At 55.8% G+C, this 14,108-nt stretch overlaps 2 protein-coding genes across 11 annotated transcripts in view; one reads left to right on the top strand and one right to left on the bottom strand.

Moving 5' to 3' along the window:
- TP73 (tumor protein p73) overlaps positions 1 to 3,830 on the top strand; it is an 82,780-nt gene extending 78,950 nt beyond the window's left edge. For all 5 annotated transcript variants that reach the window (XM_054443015.2, XM_054443043.2, XM_054443024.2 and 2 more), the window contains one exon: positions 589 to 3,830. In XM_054443015.2, coding sequence (XP_054298990.1) covers positions 589 to 921 — 333 coding nt within the window. In that variant the 3' untranslated portion in view covers positions 922 to 3,830. The remainder of the gene's footprint in view (positions 1 to 588) is intronic.
- A 1,166-nt stretch (positions 3,831 to 4,996) lies between these two features.
- LOC129008520 (putative TP73 antisense gene protein 1) lies at positions 4,997 to 13,833 on the bottom strand. 6 transcript variants are annotated; one of them, XR_010125364.1, is made up of 6 exons: positions 12,961 to 13,833; positions 10,677 to 10,974; positions 10,421 to 10,527; positions 7,763 to 7,989; positions 6,907 to 7,072; positions 4,997 to 6,360 (listed from the first exon to the last, which is right to left on the bottom strand). XR_010125364.1 is itself a non-coding variant. In XM_063660214.1 (6 exons), the coding sequence occupies exons 2-6, from the start codon at positions 10,843 to 10,845 to the stop codon at positions 6,212 to 6,214; spliced, it is 879 nt and encodes a 292-aa protein (XP_063516284.1). In that variant the 5' UTR covers positions 10,846 to 10,974; positions 12,961 to 13,833; the 3' UTR covers positions 4,997 to 6,211. The 6 variants fall into 6 exon arrangements, 2 of the variants coding, with proteins under 2 accessions (XP_063516284.1, XP_054296850.2); XM_063660214.1 differs by having other exon boundaries at positions 7,763 to 8,004; positions 10,421 to 10,573; XR_010125365.1 differs by having other exon boundaries at positions 6,907 to 8,004.
- Positions 13,834 to 14,108: the final 275 nt, after the last annotated feature.

The following is a 14,108-nucleotide window of genomic DNA, read 5'->3' as shown; positions in this document are numbered from 1 at the left end:
CGCGGCCCAGGTCCAAGGCCCGTCCCAGACCGTCCCCAGCCTGGGGCTGCAGACAGAGATGAGGGTCAGTGCGAGCTGGGGCCAGCTGCTCAGCCTAACTGTCCCTTGTGCAGAGGGTGGCCGCATCTGTGTCCACTAACCGCCCTCCCCGCAACCTGTCCCCAGTGACCTACGCTGAGCCAGCTCCAGGTCACGTTAACCCTTGCCTCCTCTGAGTGATGTGTGTGCTTGGTGTGGTGCCCAGAGGGTGTTGGGAGCTCAGGGATGAGCTGGGGGTCCGCTCCAGGGGGCAGGGACATGGAGACCAAGGAGGGCCCTGCCCTGAGGCTGGGAGGCAGTTCCTCCCCCAGGGCCAGGTAGATGCTCGGGGGGCTCCATGTCTAACGCTCCCAGGTCAGGGCCCAGGCCCCACACAGGCCAGGAGTGGCCCTGGTGGGCTCTCCCCCTCCCCCATGTCCCCTCTCCTGCCTACTCTGGTTGGGGGTGTAGGGGCCAGGGTGTGGTGTGGCCGGACCTCCAGGCCCAGGGCGGCCCCCCTGCTCTCCCTGCCCCACTGCTGCCTGCCCCTAACACGCCGGCCTCTCGCAGGACCTGGGGGCCCTGAAGATCCCCGAGCAGTACCGCATGACCATCTGGCGGGGCCTGCAGGACCTGAAGCAGGGCCACGACTACAGCACTGCGCAGCAGCTGCTCCGCTCCAGCAACGCGGCCACCATCTCCATCGGCGGCTCAGGGGAACTGCAGCGCCAGCGGGTCATGGAGGCCGTGCACTTTCGCGTGCGCCACACCATCACCATCCCCAACCGCGGCGGCCCAGGCGGCGGCCCCGACGAGTGGGCGGACTTCGGCTTCGACCTGCCCGACTGCAAGGCCCGCAAGCAGCCCATCAAGGAGGAGTTCACGGAGGCCGAGATCCACTGAGGGCCTTGCCCGGCCGCAGCCTGTGCCACCGCCCAGAGACCCAAGCTTCCTCCCCTCTCCTTCCTGTGTGTCCAAAACTGCCTCAGGAGACAGGACCTCCGGGCTGTGCCTGGGGAAAGGCAAGGTCCGGCCCATCCCCAGGCACCTCACCGGCCCCGGGAGAGGCCCAGCCACCGAAGCCGCCTGCGGACAGCCTGAGTCACCTGCAGAACCTTCTGGAGCTGCCCTAGCGCTGGGCTTGTGGGGCGGGGGCTGGCCCATTCTCAGCCCTGCCACTGCCCCGGCGTGCTCCATGGCAGGCGTGGGTGGGGACCGCAGTGTCGGCTCTGACCTCCAGGCTTCATCCTAGAGACTCTGTCATCTCCCGACCAAGCGAGGTCCTTCCAAAGGAAAGGATCCTCTTTGCTGATGGACTGCCAAAAAGTATTTTGCGACATCTTTTGGTTCTGGATAGTAGTGAGCAGCCAAGTGACTGTGTCTGAAACACCAATGTATTTTCAGGGAATGTCCCTAACTGCGTCTTGCCCGCGCCGGGGGCTGGGGACTCTCTCTGCTGGACTTGGGACTGGCCTCTGCCCCCAGCACACTGTATTCTGCAGGACCGCCTCGTTCCTCCCCCTAACAACAACCACAGTGGTGCTGAAATTGGAGAAAACTGGGGAGGGCACAACCCCTCCCAGGCGCGGGGAAGCATCTGGTACCGCCTCAGCCAGTGCCCCTCAGCCTGGCCACAGTCGCTTCTCCTCGGGGACCCCTCAGCAGAAAGGGACAGCCTGTCCTTAGAGGACTGGAAATTGTCAATATTTGATAAAATGATACCCTTTTCTACACGGTGGGTCAGCTTTTTTTTTTTTTTAAACTTTCTTTCTCAGCATTCCCTTTGGAGTTCAACCTAGCGCCCATGAGCCGGGCTGAGGAAGCTGAGTGAGAAGCCAGGTGCGCGGGACTTGTCCCCAGGAAGTCCGGGTGGGGAGGAAGGCTAGAGGGAACGCCGGGAAGGGCAAATCCAGGCAAATCCGCAGGAACGCTCTGCCGTGGGAGCAGCTCCTCCCTTGCCATGGCCACCTTCTCTACCATTGCGAGGTCCAGAGGGCACTGCTTTCCCTTCTAGGCGGCGGCAGTCAGGGAACAGACTGAGGTAGGTGCAGGGGGGTCTAGGCCTTCGTGGAACACCCCAGGGAGTTAGTAGGCCCCGGGGAGACAGAGTCTGCACAGGCCCTTTCTGGGGCCACCTCCATCCACGAGGAGCAGCCTGAGCCTTGGTGTGGAGCTTGACCATCCCGGAGCACAGCTTCAGGGCAGGGAACCGGAGCCCCCGGGGAGCCTGACAGGTGTGATGAGGCCCTTCATTCCAGGCAGGTGGGCCAATGGGAGCCCTCACCCACGCAAGCCGAGACACCACCTAGAGTGCAGGCTGCCTGGCCCCTTCTGACACGGCCAGCTCCACACCCCCTGCCTAGGGTATGTGTGGTCCTAAGGGCTAGGAGCTTCCCCCACTAACATCTCCCAGAAAAAGCAGTTAAGCCCCCCAGGGCACAGCAAGGTTAGACACAGCCCCCATCCCCAGATCAGGACTCTATCTTGCTAAGTGGCATCACCATCACCAGCCTCCCCTTATTTAAAAGCAGCAACTGGTGTTGCCGCAGGTACTGGTCTACGAAGACGCAGGCGTCCCTCTCCCACCGTCCACCTCCCTGGGGGCCGCTGACAGCACAGCCGCCTGGGTGCACGCTTGTGGGGGCAGCAGGAATGGGGCTGTCGGCTCTCAGGGGATCTGGCTGCAGCCAGGGTGAGGGCCTGGCCCTTCCTTCCAGCTCCTTCCAGCTGAAGGGCAGGAAGCTCTGGCTGCTTAGCTTCTAGGGTTCCATCTCCCTAGAAAGGTGCCCACACCCAGGGCATCAGTCAGTAGCGGCAACAGCAGCAGACTCGGCTTTCCCAGGGTGGCGCAGCCGCCCCAGCTGCATGTCACCTCAGCTCTCCATCTTATTGCCATTTCGTAGATGAGGAAGCTGAGGCCAGAAAGGCTAAGACCCATGCCCCAGGCACCACGCCCATCTCTTGGGGACTGGGCAGCTGCTACCCCAAGGCCACCTCCTGAAGCCCCCACTCTGCCCCCATGTTCCACTTCAGGAGCCGCGGGGGCCCATCCCGACACCCGGGGTTCCTGAGCCCAGCGCAGATGCGCTTCAATTCCAAGGGGCTTGTTGATTTGTTTCTTAGGCACGTTCCCTGTCCACCCTGAGTCCAGTGAGGCTGTCCCAAGAGCCCCTGTAGTGTGCTCCTGGGAAGGGCTGGGGAGGGGGTGGGGCGGGTGGCACAGAGCAGGCAGAGGGCCGGGGCAGCTGTCACTGGAACCCCAGCCAGACGTCCAAGGAAGCCGGCCGGAACACGGAGCAGCCAGATGGCCCCAGCTGCGCCTGTCCAGGGAGCCCGCGCAGCCTCCTTGCGCTGGAGAAGCAGCTGTGAAAGTAAACAGAGTTGAGACTTTGCCGTAGTCAGGAGAAAATGCAAATTCCCAGGAACAAGAATCCTTTAAGCGATGTGTTTCATAAAACTAAACAAATCAACAAACAAATCTTGAAGGCGGATGGTTTTCCCAGCAGTGCAGGGGTGGGAGGGAGGCCGCTGGCACTCCTGGGGCCAAGGGGGATGGGCAGTGGTCCTGAGTCTGCTCAGAAAGGCCAGGCAGAAGGAGCTCGCCAGGCAGGTCAGCTCACATCCGTCCAAGTCACTCTGGTCAGAAACAGCGACTCTCCCCCATTCCGCCAGCGTTCCCACCAGGCCTGGGCTGCTGGGAAGCCCCTGCTGTACCCAGGGGCCCAACCCACAGTATCCTGGCACAGAACCACTTGTCACTCAGGACAGTCAGCATCTCCAACGCACAAACGTCCACTCCTCTGTTACCAGTTAAAGCACTTTAATGCTTTAAGGTGAAAACGAAATCCCATCCGTGTTTTTCGTGTAGGATCGTGCTTCTCCGAGCAGTATTAATGGACGCCCTCCAATGACATAACAACTGTTTTTGGTAATGTAATCTCGGGAAAATGTGTTATTTTTTTAGCTGTGTTTCGGTGGGGATTTTTGTTTTTGTAACATAATAAAGTGTACATTCCAATGACCGGTTCTTATGGCTAAACCTAAATCTCCGAGGGGCTCAGACAAACAGGGCGGCTCCTCACAGGCAGGAAGCCTGTGGTCTCTGCAGCCGGCCCTGGCACCCCACTTGAGTTTCTCCGTGTCGTGAGTCTGATGGGTCCCTGGGGTGTCCCTCTGCCCTGTGCCTCGGAGGACCTGCGGGCCAAGCTGAGTAGCCTCATGGGACTGACCGGGCCTCTCAGGCCTCCTGAAGTACAGGCCCATGGCCCTCATGCAAGCCCTGTGGGACCCAGGCTTTCCAGACTTTAGCTAGGCCAAGCAGGGTCTCAGGGTGTCACAAACACCCACACAGAACGCACTCCCGTTTCTCAGCAAAACCTAAGAAAACAAAGGGCAGCAGAGAGCCTCATGTTGGCTCAAACCAGGCTGAGACCAAAGGGCTTCATTTCAGTTCTCTTGGTTCTCAGGTTTCTTGGTTTCAGAGTTGTGAACAGGGACTAGGGACCTGTCACAGCAAAAACAAGGCTCTAGAAATCTGTTCAACCTTGAAGGAGGCCTCAGTCTTTTTAGAAATTGGCCTGAAACAAAGATAGAAAGGACCAAGGCAAGAGGGAGAGATGCCGCCAGGAAGCTCCACCGAGTTCCCCGACAGGTGAGGTGCAGGTGACACGCCATGCCTGGCCCTGGCCCCACCTTCCTGGCTAGCGCTCATGCCGTCACACCAGAGCCCGCTCACCCCTTTCCCTAGGCTCCTACCTGTCCCCATGTCCACCAAGGAGGGCTGGGCAGCGGTGGGCCCACCCCCTCACAGCCACAGGACTCTGGATCATGAACGTATTGAGGCCTCAAACTAGACAGGAAGTGGAGGGATTCTGGATGTTCCCTTGGCAAGAGGGTGCCACACAGAACGTAGAAACGGGGACTCTAAAACACCCTTTCAGGAATGAACACAGAAACGTGAGCGCTTTCGGCACAAGGGTGAGTTTGAATATCTTTGTTTAAAAGGTTAGTTATTTTTTTAAGTATAGCATGAGAAATACAGGCCATTATTTTCAAATATCTAAGAACATCTTCAGTAGGTTTCACACAGAATTTTGGAAAGCTAAGCTGGACTCGGAGCCGGTCTGCTGCTCCCCAAGTCACTACCCTTCGAAGGAAGGTTTCCATCCGCCCCCAGCTGCAAAATGGAAAGGAGAAAGCCCATTTCCAAAAGATCTCCACACCCCGTTGGGTGGAAAACAGCCACTGTTCATTCCCGTGTTCACATCCAAAGAGGAAGCCTAGATTCAGGCGGCAAGAACAGAATATGGGCTTTTCATACCACACACATATATTTCCTTTTTCTCAGGAATGGTGTTGTATCATTACTATGCACAAAATCAGATTCTTCAAGAAAATTGTTTTTTAGGCCGAGCATGGTAGCTCACGCCTGTAATCCCAGCACTTTGGGAGGCCGTGGCAGGTGGATCACGAGGTCAGCAGTTCGAGACCAGCCTGGACAACATGGTGAAACCCCGTCTCTACTAAAAGTACAAAAATTAGCCGAGCATGGTGGCGCATGCCTGTAATCCCAGCTACTCAGAAGTCTGAGGCAGAAGAATCGCTTGAACCCGGGAGGCGGAGGTTGCAGTGAGCCGAGATCATACCACTGCACTCCAGCCTGGGTGACAGGGCAAGACCCTGTCTCAAAACAAACAAAAAAAAATGTTTTTAAATAGTGGTATAATTACCCCAAAAAAGGCCTAAGGAGGCCTGCAGCCTGCCTCATGCATGAGACATTTAGTCTTAACAGCTTCACCAGCCCTCGGCCCCATTTGCCACAGAAAAGCTGAAACTGCGGGTTTCTGGGTCAATTTACACTATCCAATCCCTGACCTGCCCTCTTCCTGACAGAGCCAACCAGAGGCCTCCGAGGCCCTGCCAAGGGAACTCTGACCGGAAGAGCATCTCTGAGGCCTGCATGCAACACAAAACAGCTAAGCAAGCCCAACTTGTGTCCTCGGTCTGAAGTCACATCCTGAAAAGTCTGGTTACACCAGAAGTGAAACATACACGGTTTCCCAATGATTCCCCTTCTGAGTCTCCAGTGAGGACAAGACCGCCATGAGGTTCTGTCTCCCTCTCCCAGTAACAGCGACAAGTGAAACAGGCAACTGGATATCGGGCAGGATCTTGGCTCCAGCCTCGGGTTGGTTCATGGAGCTTCTGTCTTCACCACAGAGCCCTCTGCCGATTCACAGGGCAGGTCCACAGCTGACCGGTTCCACCACGACTGCTCCGCGGCCACGGCCACCCAGAAGGCCCTGAGGAACTGCTCTTTGGTGATTTCAGGAGGTTCTTTCCCTGCACATTTGCACAGATTCAGGACAAAACCCAACACATCGGAGCCAGTCTTCTTCTTGTTGGGGCATGTGAAGGGGCCACTGGCCTCTGGGTGGGACACTGATCCTAGAGAGGCCCACCTGCCCCTCTTGGACAAGCCCCACCCAGGTCCAGGAATTCTGCTCAACCTCCCTGGTTCCCAGTCACCCCCAGGACTGACAGAGGGTAGAAGGTGTCCTATCTTCCAGGACACATGTTATCCACTAGATCTCAGGAGTTCAGAAGTAGTTATCATTTTATAAACCTCAGAGTTCAACAAGATTTTTTAGGACATGTCAGGCAACATGGTACATGCACAGAACCCCAAAGGAGCATCTCTCAGAATCTCCCTCAAGTACACGCAACGCAAATGATCACTGAGATGGACAATTTCAAATCTGAACCCAGTATCTGGAATGCAATTTTCCACCTGAAGATTGGCATATCATCTGCACTGACTGCAGCCTGGAAGGCATCTACCCGTTGAGCATCAGGACATCCCAGGTTCCTCCTGAGAATGTCACCCACCTTTAAGGGTTCTGACAAAGTGTCTGAAGAGCTCTCGATAGGAGTCCTGGTAGCAGCTAGCCTGGTCTGGGAGCCGAGGGACAGGGACATGCCCCGCCCAGTAATGCCCAAGGGATTCTGATTCTCCATCGGCAGCACGCCTTGGGACCCAACCACCTGGGAGCCACTGCAAGACAGGGGTTAACCAGGCCGATCACAGGAAGTGGGGAGCGGCAGGGGATGACTGAGCACCACGAGGGGGTTTTGTTGGTGGGGGTGGAGTGGGCAGGCGACACATGACACGGGCCTTCCACAACCGGCATTATCACTTCCCATGGCACACCGTGACCAACACCGGCTTTCCTTGTAACGGCCAAGGAAGCACAGGCTTCTGTAGAGCAACAGCCAACGTAAAGGAAAGCTACCGCCACAAAACAGCTCCTGGAGGCCCAGAGGCCAGAGAACGAACTCTCTTCAAAACCTGGAAGACGTGGCTCTCACCAGAAAATTAAAACAAATATTTACTGAGCACTGACTATGCACAAGGTGTGCCGCATATGCTCCGACTAGGGGTGGCCGGGTGATGACCTCTATCTAACCAGCAGGATCAACCTGGCTGACGACCTCTATCTAACCTGCGGAATCAACCCGGCTGACGACCTCTATCTAACCTGCGGAATCAACCCGGCTGACGACCTCTATCTAACCTGCGGAATCAACCCGGCTGACGACCTCTATCTAACCTGCGGAATCAACCCGGCTGACGACCTCTATCTAACCTGCGGAATCAACCCGGCTGACGACCTCTATCTAACCCGCACAATCAACCCAGCTTTTCACAGTGGACTGGCAAAGGGTGGAAAAGGGCAGTGGTCACCTCCAGTCTCTGGTCGCAGCTGTCTGCGCAGTGCTGGCTGACGTCCTGGTCGCAGCTGTCTGCGCAGTGCTGGCTGACGTCCTGGTCGCAGCTGTCTGCGCAGTGCTGGCTGACGTCCTGGTCGCAGCTGTCTGTGCAGTGCTGGCTGACGTCCATGCTGACTACAGCCTCACAGGGAAACTTCATGCTGATCCCAACAGCGTCTGCATCTTTTAAGGCGGCCATATCTAAGCAGAAGAAAACTTTAGATAATACAAAAGCTGATTTAGGCAAATGATAAACTGTTTTGTTTGGTTTTGTTTTTGAGAGAATCTTGCTCTGTCACCCAGGCTGGAGTGCAGTGGCACGATCTTGACTCACTGCAAACTCTGCCTCCCGGGTTCAAGCAATTCCCCTGCCTCAGCCTCTCAAGTAGCTGGGATTACAGGCGTCCACTATCACACCCGGCTGATTTTTTTGTATTTTTAGTAGAGACTGGTTTCACCATGTTGGCCAGGCTGGTTTCGAACTCCTAACCTCAAGTGATCCTGCAGCCTGGGCCTCCCAAAGTGCTAGGATTACCACCACAACCAGCCTGAACTCACTGTTTCAACTGAAGCAGTGGGCGAAAGGCATAGCCAAGAAGTTACACAGAAACTGGTCCTTAATAGAAAATTAACTCTAAATTGTTCCAAAATGGGTCCCTGAGAGGCACGCTGCCCATCAAGCAGTCCAATTCCGTGTTTGCTAAGCTTCTGTAGCGTTGGCGGTCCCGGGCCCAGGCACCTTCTGGACCCTGGGGGTACAGCCGTGAGCCTAGCAGAGCCAGTCCCCATGTCCCACCCAGGAAGCAGGCCCCAGACAGGTAATTTTCTTGCCTTCTGAGGAAGAGCGAGAAGTGGACAAGAGGACAGTGGGGTTGCGGGGGACAGCACCCGTGGGCCTGAGGCAGATTAGGGTCTGGAGGCAGGGAACCTAAGGCTGTTTCACAACTTCCTTGAACTATGTTGAAGGGAAAACCCTAACTTTCCACTCCTAAGTAACAAAAGGACCAGAGGCCTTTGCAAACCCCCTCACCTTTTCTGCCTGGCAGATGGAAAACTGGCTGTCTGCAACAAATCAGACTGATTGTGGGTCAAGTCTCCGTTTGCAACTTTGTAACTTCACTCACTCCAGCCTCTGAATGGTCGCTGTCCACACCAATCAGACTGATTACAGGCTGAGTTTTCATTTGCATAGAAGTATAACTTTGTAACTTCACTCCAGCCTGACTGGCTGCTTTTTGCAACCACTTCATTTACATGAGGTGAGCATGAAGTGGCCAATGGGAAACTTCTAGGGGTATTTGGGCCCAAGAAGATTCTGTATCTGGACCTTAGAGCTGCTGCTTGGGCCACTCCCACACTGTGGAGTGTGTTTCATTTTCAATAAATCCCTGCTTTCGTACTTTTGTTGCTTCATCCTTTCTTTGCTTTGCTGGGTGTTTTGTCCAATTCTTTGTTCAAAACGCCAAGAACCTGGACAACGTGCAGTCAAGACCCTCGACCGGTGACAGGCCTGCGGGGTCTGTGGAGACCATGGCCTCCACCTGTGCTCTGGAGAGCTCAGAGCAGGCGGGCACCTGGTCCAACGGAGGTCTTACAGGGAAGAGATTGCAGGCAGATGGCCACAGCCAGGATGAGGACATGGCTGGGATCAGGTTGGTGGCCAGTGGAGCAGGGTGGGTGGGTGAACTTTGGGCAGATGGGGGAGGCAGTGCCAAAAGGGGGTGCTGACGAGACAGAGTGAAGCGGGCACTGAGAGAAGTCAGCGCTGGCACTGGCTGGGCCTGGACTTGCCCCAGTACACAAAGTGTGGTGTGAGGGGTACCACGTCAGTCCTGGCCCAAGCCTCAGGACGTCTGAGTGCTTCCACTTTGGTGCCCTGAGGCCATCAAATGTGTGGCCATGCTGCTGTGGGGACCTGAGGAGGCGTGGGGACGATACGGAAGAGAACCCAGGTGAAGCGGGGCCCGGCCCTGTGACCCTGGTGGGGCTGTTCCAGGCAGGCCGCTGACCAGCTGGCTGTAGTCAAGTGAGTGACGTCTGGGCAGACCAGAAAAGGGATTCCAGCCAAGCCCAGCCCAGGCTGCAAAACCCTAACTACCCAGTGGCTGTTGTTTCAAGTGCATGGTGTGTCATAAAGCAACAGATAATCTGTCCTCTTCAGCAGCCCTCAGGACCCACCCTGAGCTTCTGCTGCCAGGACAGGACCTAGGAACCAGCATCCCCAGCCCCGCCTTCACCTGGTGCTCACTGATGATCTGCTAATCTGTGTGCATCCCAACCTGGCTGTGACTTCCAGCCGGGACTGTGTTTATTCACCTTGGCAACCTTAGAAACTACAGGAGGCCTGTCACATCGCAGGGGCTGGAGAAATGGTTACTGGAACAGTGACTCTCAAAGTTCATCAAATGTGAAATACCTCCTGCATGATGGCTTTCAGCCTCGGGAAATGCCTGAGGGATTCAGCGACGTGACCACTTAGTCATCTTTTTTACATGTGCTCCATGTTACTTTATCTGCTCCCCAAAGCCGGGAGTGGGGGAGGAATCCTGAACAGGGGCCCCAGCCTGTGCTACATCTTCAACCAGCCTCGGTGGCCACAGGAGCACCCTGCAACAGTGAAGCCCACTCTTACCTGGGCAGAAGCCACGTCCCAGAAAAAACACAGTGTCCGGAGTGGCTTCCCCAGCAACATGCATACGGCATCCACGTCGTGCACAGCAGCGTTGTAGAAAATCCCACCTGGACACAAGGGAGAATGAGCTCTGGCTTCTGGTCTGGAGGGAAGCTACCGGCGAGAAGCATTGGAGGGTTCTGGGTCACAGGGAACCATGTGACATGGACACAGATGCCACAACGCTGTGCATTCCCCCAACAACGCAGATGCCCACCTGCCCTCTTTAGGGAAGCCAGAGAGGCCGCTGGGAACAGGCTGCTGACTGCGGTGATCCGGTGGATCCTCCCCAGGGCGTGGCTGACACAAACTTGCTTGTGCAAGAACTGGAAAGCCGGATCAAAGCGCCTAGGAGAGGAGTCAGGAAACGAAGCAGGCAAGCCCATTCCCCCTGAGACACGTGGGCACGGGTGCAGACATCACCTCAGCCAGCCCGGCGCGTAGCTGCTCGGAGAGCGTCCATCACGATTTCAGAAGCTGCCTCTGGTGGGCAGCAAACAACTACTCCAGAGACGCTGCAGGAATAAAGTGGAATGTTAAGAGCGTGCTTTGAGACCTAGAACATTCCAGAATCCATGCTGCTAACACCACTCTATAAACCATCTCAGGCACGAGAATAACAGAAGAAAAAGGCCTCAACAAAGTAAATTGTGAAAACATTTCCAGTATGACTTATTTCAGAATTTAACTTGCTAATTTTGAGGAACAAAATACAGATCCCAGCCAAGTCACAGAATAGGCTTCTGTGAGTCAAATTCTATTAAGATCCTCAGGGACAGATGCGCTGGCTCACACCTGTAATCCCAGCACTTTGAGATTTGGCTGAGGCAGGAGGATCACTTGAGCCCAGGAGTTCAAGACCAGCCTGGGAAACATGGCAAAAACCAGTCTCTAGAAAAAATACTAAAAAAAACTAGCCAAGCTTGGTGTCGCACACCTGTAGTCCCAGCTACTCAGGAGGCTGAGGTATGAGGATCACTTGAGCCCAGGAGGTTGAGGCTGCAGTGAGCCGTGATTGCGCCACTGCACTCCAGCCTGGGTGACAAAGCAAGACTCTTTCAAAAAAAAAAGATGCTCCCTTCCACAGCCTACAGAGGTCAGCCTCAGGTGTGGGCTGGACAGGAGCCCGGGGACTTCCGAGGACTGTGATCTCCAGGCTGGCCACACAGGTGCGTGCAGTTCGTAAAAACACACCGACTCGGGCACTTTGCTGTGTGTATCATGTATGAACGTGTGCATTCTGTGAATGTGATACCCGAGTGAAAAGTGTGAAAACCTGCCTAAAGCAGATGCCACAGATAACTGAAAACTAAAATTTGTAGGCCAGGCGCAGTGGCTCACGCCTGTAGTCCCAGCACTTTGGGAGGCCAAGGCAGGCAGATCACGAGGTAAGGAGATCAAGACCATCCTGGCTAACACGGTGAAACCCTGTCTCTACTAAAAATACAAATTACCCGGGCATGGTGGCTTGCGCTTGTAGTCCCAGCTACTCCGGAGGCTGAGGCAGGAGAATCGCTTGAACCCAGCGGTGGAGGTTGCAGTGAGCCAAGATCACACCACTGCACTCCAGCCTGGCGACAGAGTGAAACTCCGTCAGGGTGAGACTCCGTCTCAAAAGATAAATAAAGTAAATAAATAAATAAATAAATAAAATTTGCCAACTTTCCAAAAACACACAAAGCATTAACATTCACGAACATTCTTCTGCAGTGACAATGGGCTTTGCTGAGACACAACACTGTCTGCTAATACGTTCAGAGCCCTCCACATGCGATAACAAGCTGGGGTCAAACTCTTCCCTTATTACGCTATTAAGAGCATGTCCAAACCTGGACACACCAAAGGTGAGCCAGGCCTGCCCTGTGAGCAGCACTGGCCAGCTCTGCGAAACACCAGGCAGTTCCCAGCCCAGGCCTGAACACAGTGGCTGCACCTGACCCCAGGGCTGGGTGGCTGCCCGCGAGCCCGTTTACCTGCTGTGGCTGTCCACACCCTGTGGGCAGGAAGTATAGATGCTGCTCCAGCTGAGGGAGACACCGCTCATGAACAGGGTGGACATGTCACACCCAGCTGCTCTAGTGAAGGGAGGAAGCCAGGACCCCATCGCAAAGGCTGTACATTCAAAATATCCCAAATCCAGCCATACTGCTGCCCTGGTCCGGGCCCATCATGCCTCATTGGCCCCACAATACCCCTCACTGGTGTCCCTGCGTCCTTCTCCTCCACCCCGAGTGTGAGCTCAAACCAAACCAACCCCTGGTGGCTTTCAAAGCCTCCGGGTGGCCCCCAGGCTCCTTGGGCCTGGGACCTCATTGCCTAGCCCTCACCCTGTTCACTCCATTCCTGCCAGCACAGCCACTCGGCTACATCAAGGCCTGGAGAAGACTCAGTGTCCTCTTTGTAAAATGTGCTTGTTCCCGGATACCCCCACGGCCATCTCACTCACCCACCTAGGTCCCTGCTCCAGTGCCCCCTCCTCAAGTCTTCCCCAGCCATCTCACCTAAAACAGCACTCCACCAGCCTCCCTCTCCCGACTCAGCGTGAGTTCCCTCCGCAGAGCTTATTGCTACTGATGTATTGAGATCTACTCATCTGCCTCTGCCCCCAATTCAGCAGCACAAGTGTGGGGACTTTGCAGCATTCAGAGCCATTTCTCCAGCCCCCAGGACAGTGCCCGGCACACAGCAGGTGTTCAGTGAACCTCTGCTGACAACTGAAACCGTACCGCTGGTGGTTGAGGACGATGTCCGCATCCTGTTCCCGAACCACTCTGGTATTGGCCAAATGCTCAGCTCTGAAGGCTCGCTCCACGTCACACAGCTGGTCCTCCACCACGTACAGCAAGCAGCAGCTGTTCTCATCCACCACACTCTGCAGCAGTGCCGGGCTCCCGAAGCCCACCCCAAAGATGGCCAGGCCAAGGTGGCCGGCCAGGCCAAGGTGGCCGGCCAGGCCAAGGTGGCCAGCCACCCCGGCTCCAAAGTCACGAGAGCATCTCAGGCCTCCTCCAGAGAGCACCCTGTGGGAGGCTTCAGAAAATCTCTGGCTGGTCTGCTCTGAGGGCACTGCTGGTGTCTTTACTTGGAAAGCAGGAGACACTGAAAGGTGGCCGGTGGAGGTAGATGGTGTTGCATCCTCCTGGGCAGACAAGTCGCTGGTGGTGGTGCTGATGGCAGTAGGGTTGACAGGGAGCACAGACGTGTGGCCCACAGTGGGAGGAGGTACTGTGCCAATGCTGGGACTGCCTGAGAGAATGAGCCGAGGCTGAGGCTGACGGGGCAAGGGCGGGTGGCACGGGTGTGCAGTAAGGCCGGTGGCAGCGAGATCCGAGGCGGCTGAGCTGGACAAAAGGCACATTCACTTAAACAAAGTGGCAGGACTCACAGCACCCAGTCCACAATCATCTGAGAGGATCAACAGTGGGGAGTTACCCTGCAGACCAGTATGTATCTGGCTTGTGATAAGGCAGCATTCAGGTGGCCACGCACACTTCAACAAAACTGCGAGACTTCACAGGGTTTACTCCCTAAATGGGCAAGCCACTAGCAGATCCCGTAAACGTAGTGTCATCAGGCGGCCTGTCCACATACTTCGGAAACGTTTGCAGGGCAGAGAATCCTAAAATAGCCCGCAGCCCGCTGGGATGTC

The sequence above is a fragment of the Pongo pygmaeus genome, chromosome 1, assembly GCF_028885625.2.
Source record: "Pongo pygmaeus isolate AG05252 chromosome 1, NHGRI_mPonPyg2-v2.0_pri, whole genome shotgun sequence".
Taxonomy (NCBI): Eukaryota; Metazoa; Chordata; class Mammalia; order Primates; family Hominidae; genus Pongo; species Pongo pygmaeus.
The sequence above is the reverse complement of the archived record's forward strand: the minus strand, read 5'-3'. Positions and strand labels throughout refer to the sequence as shown.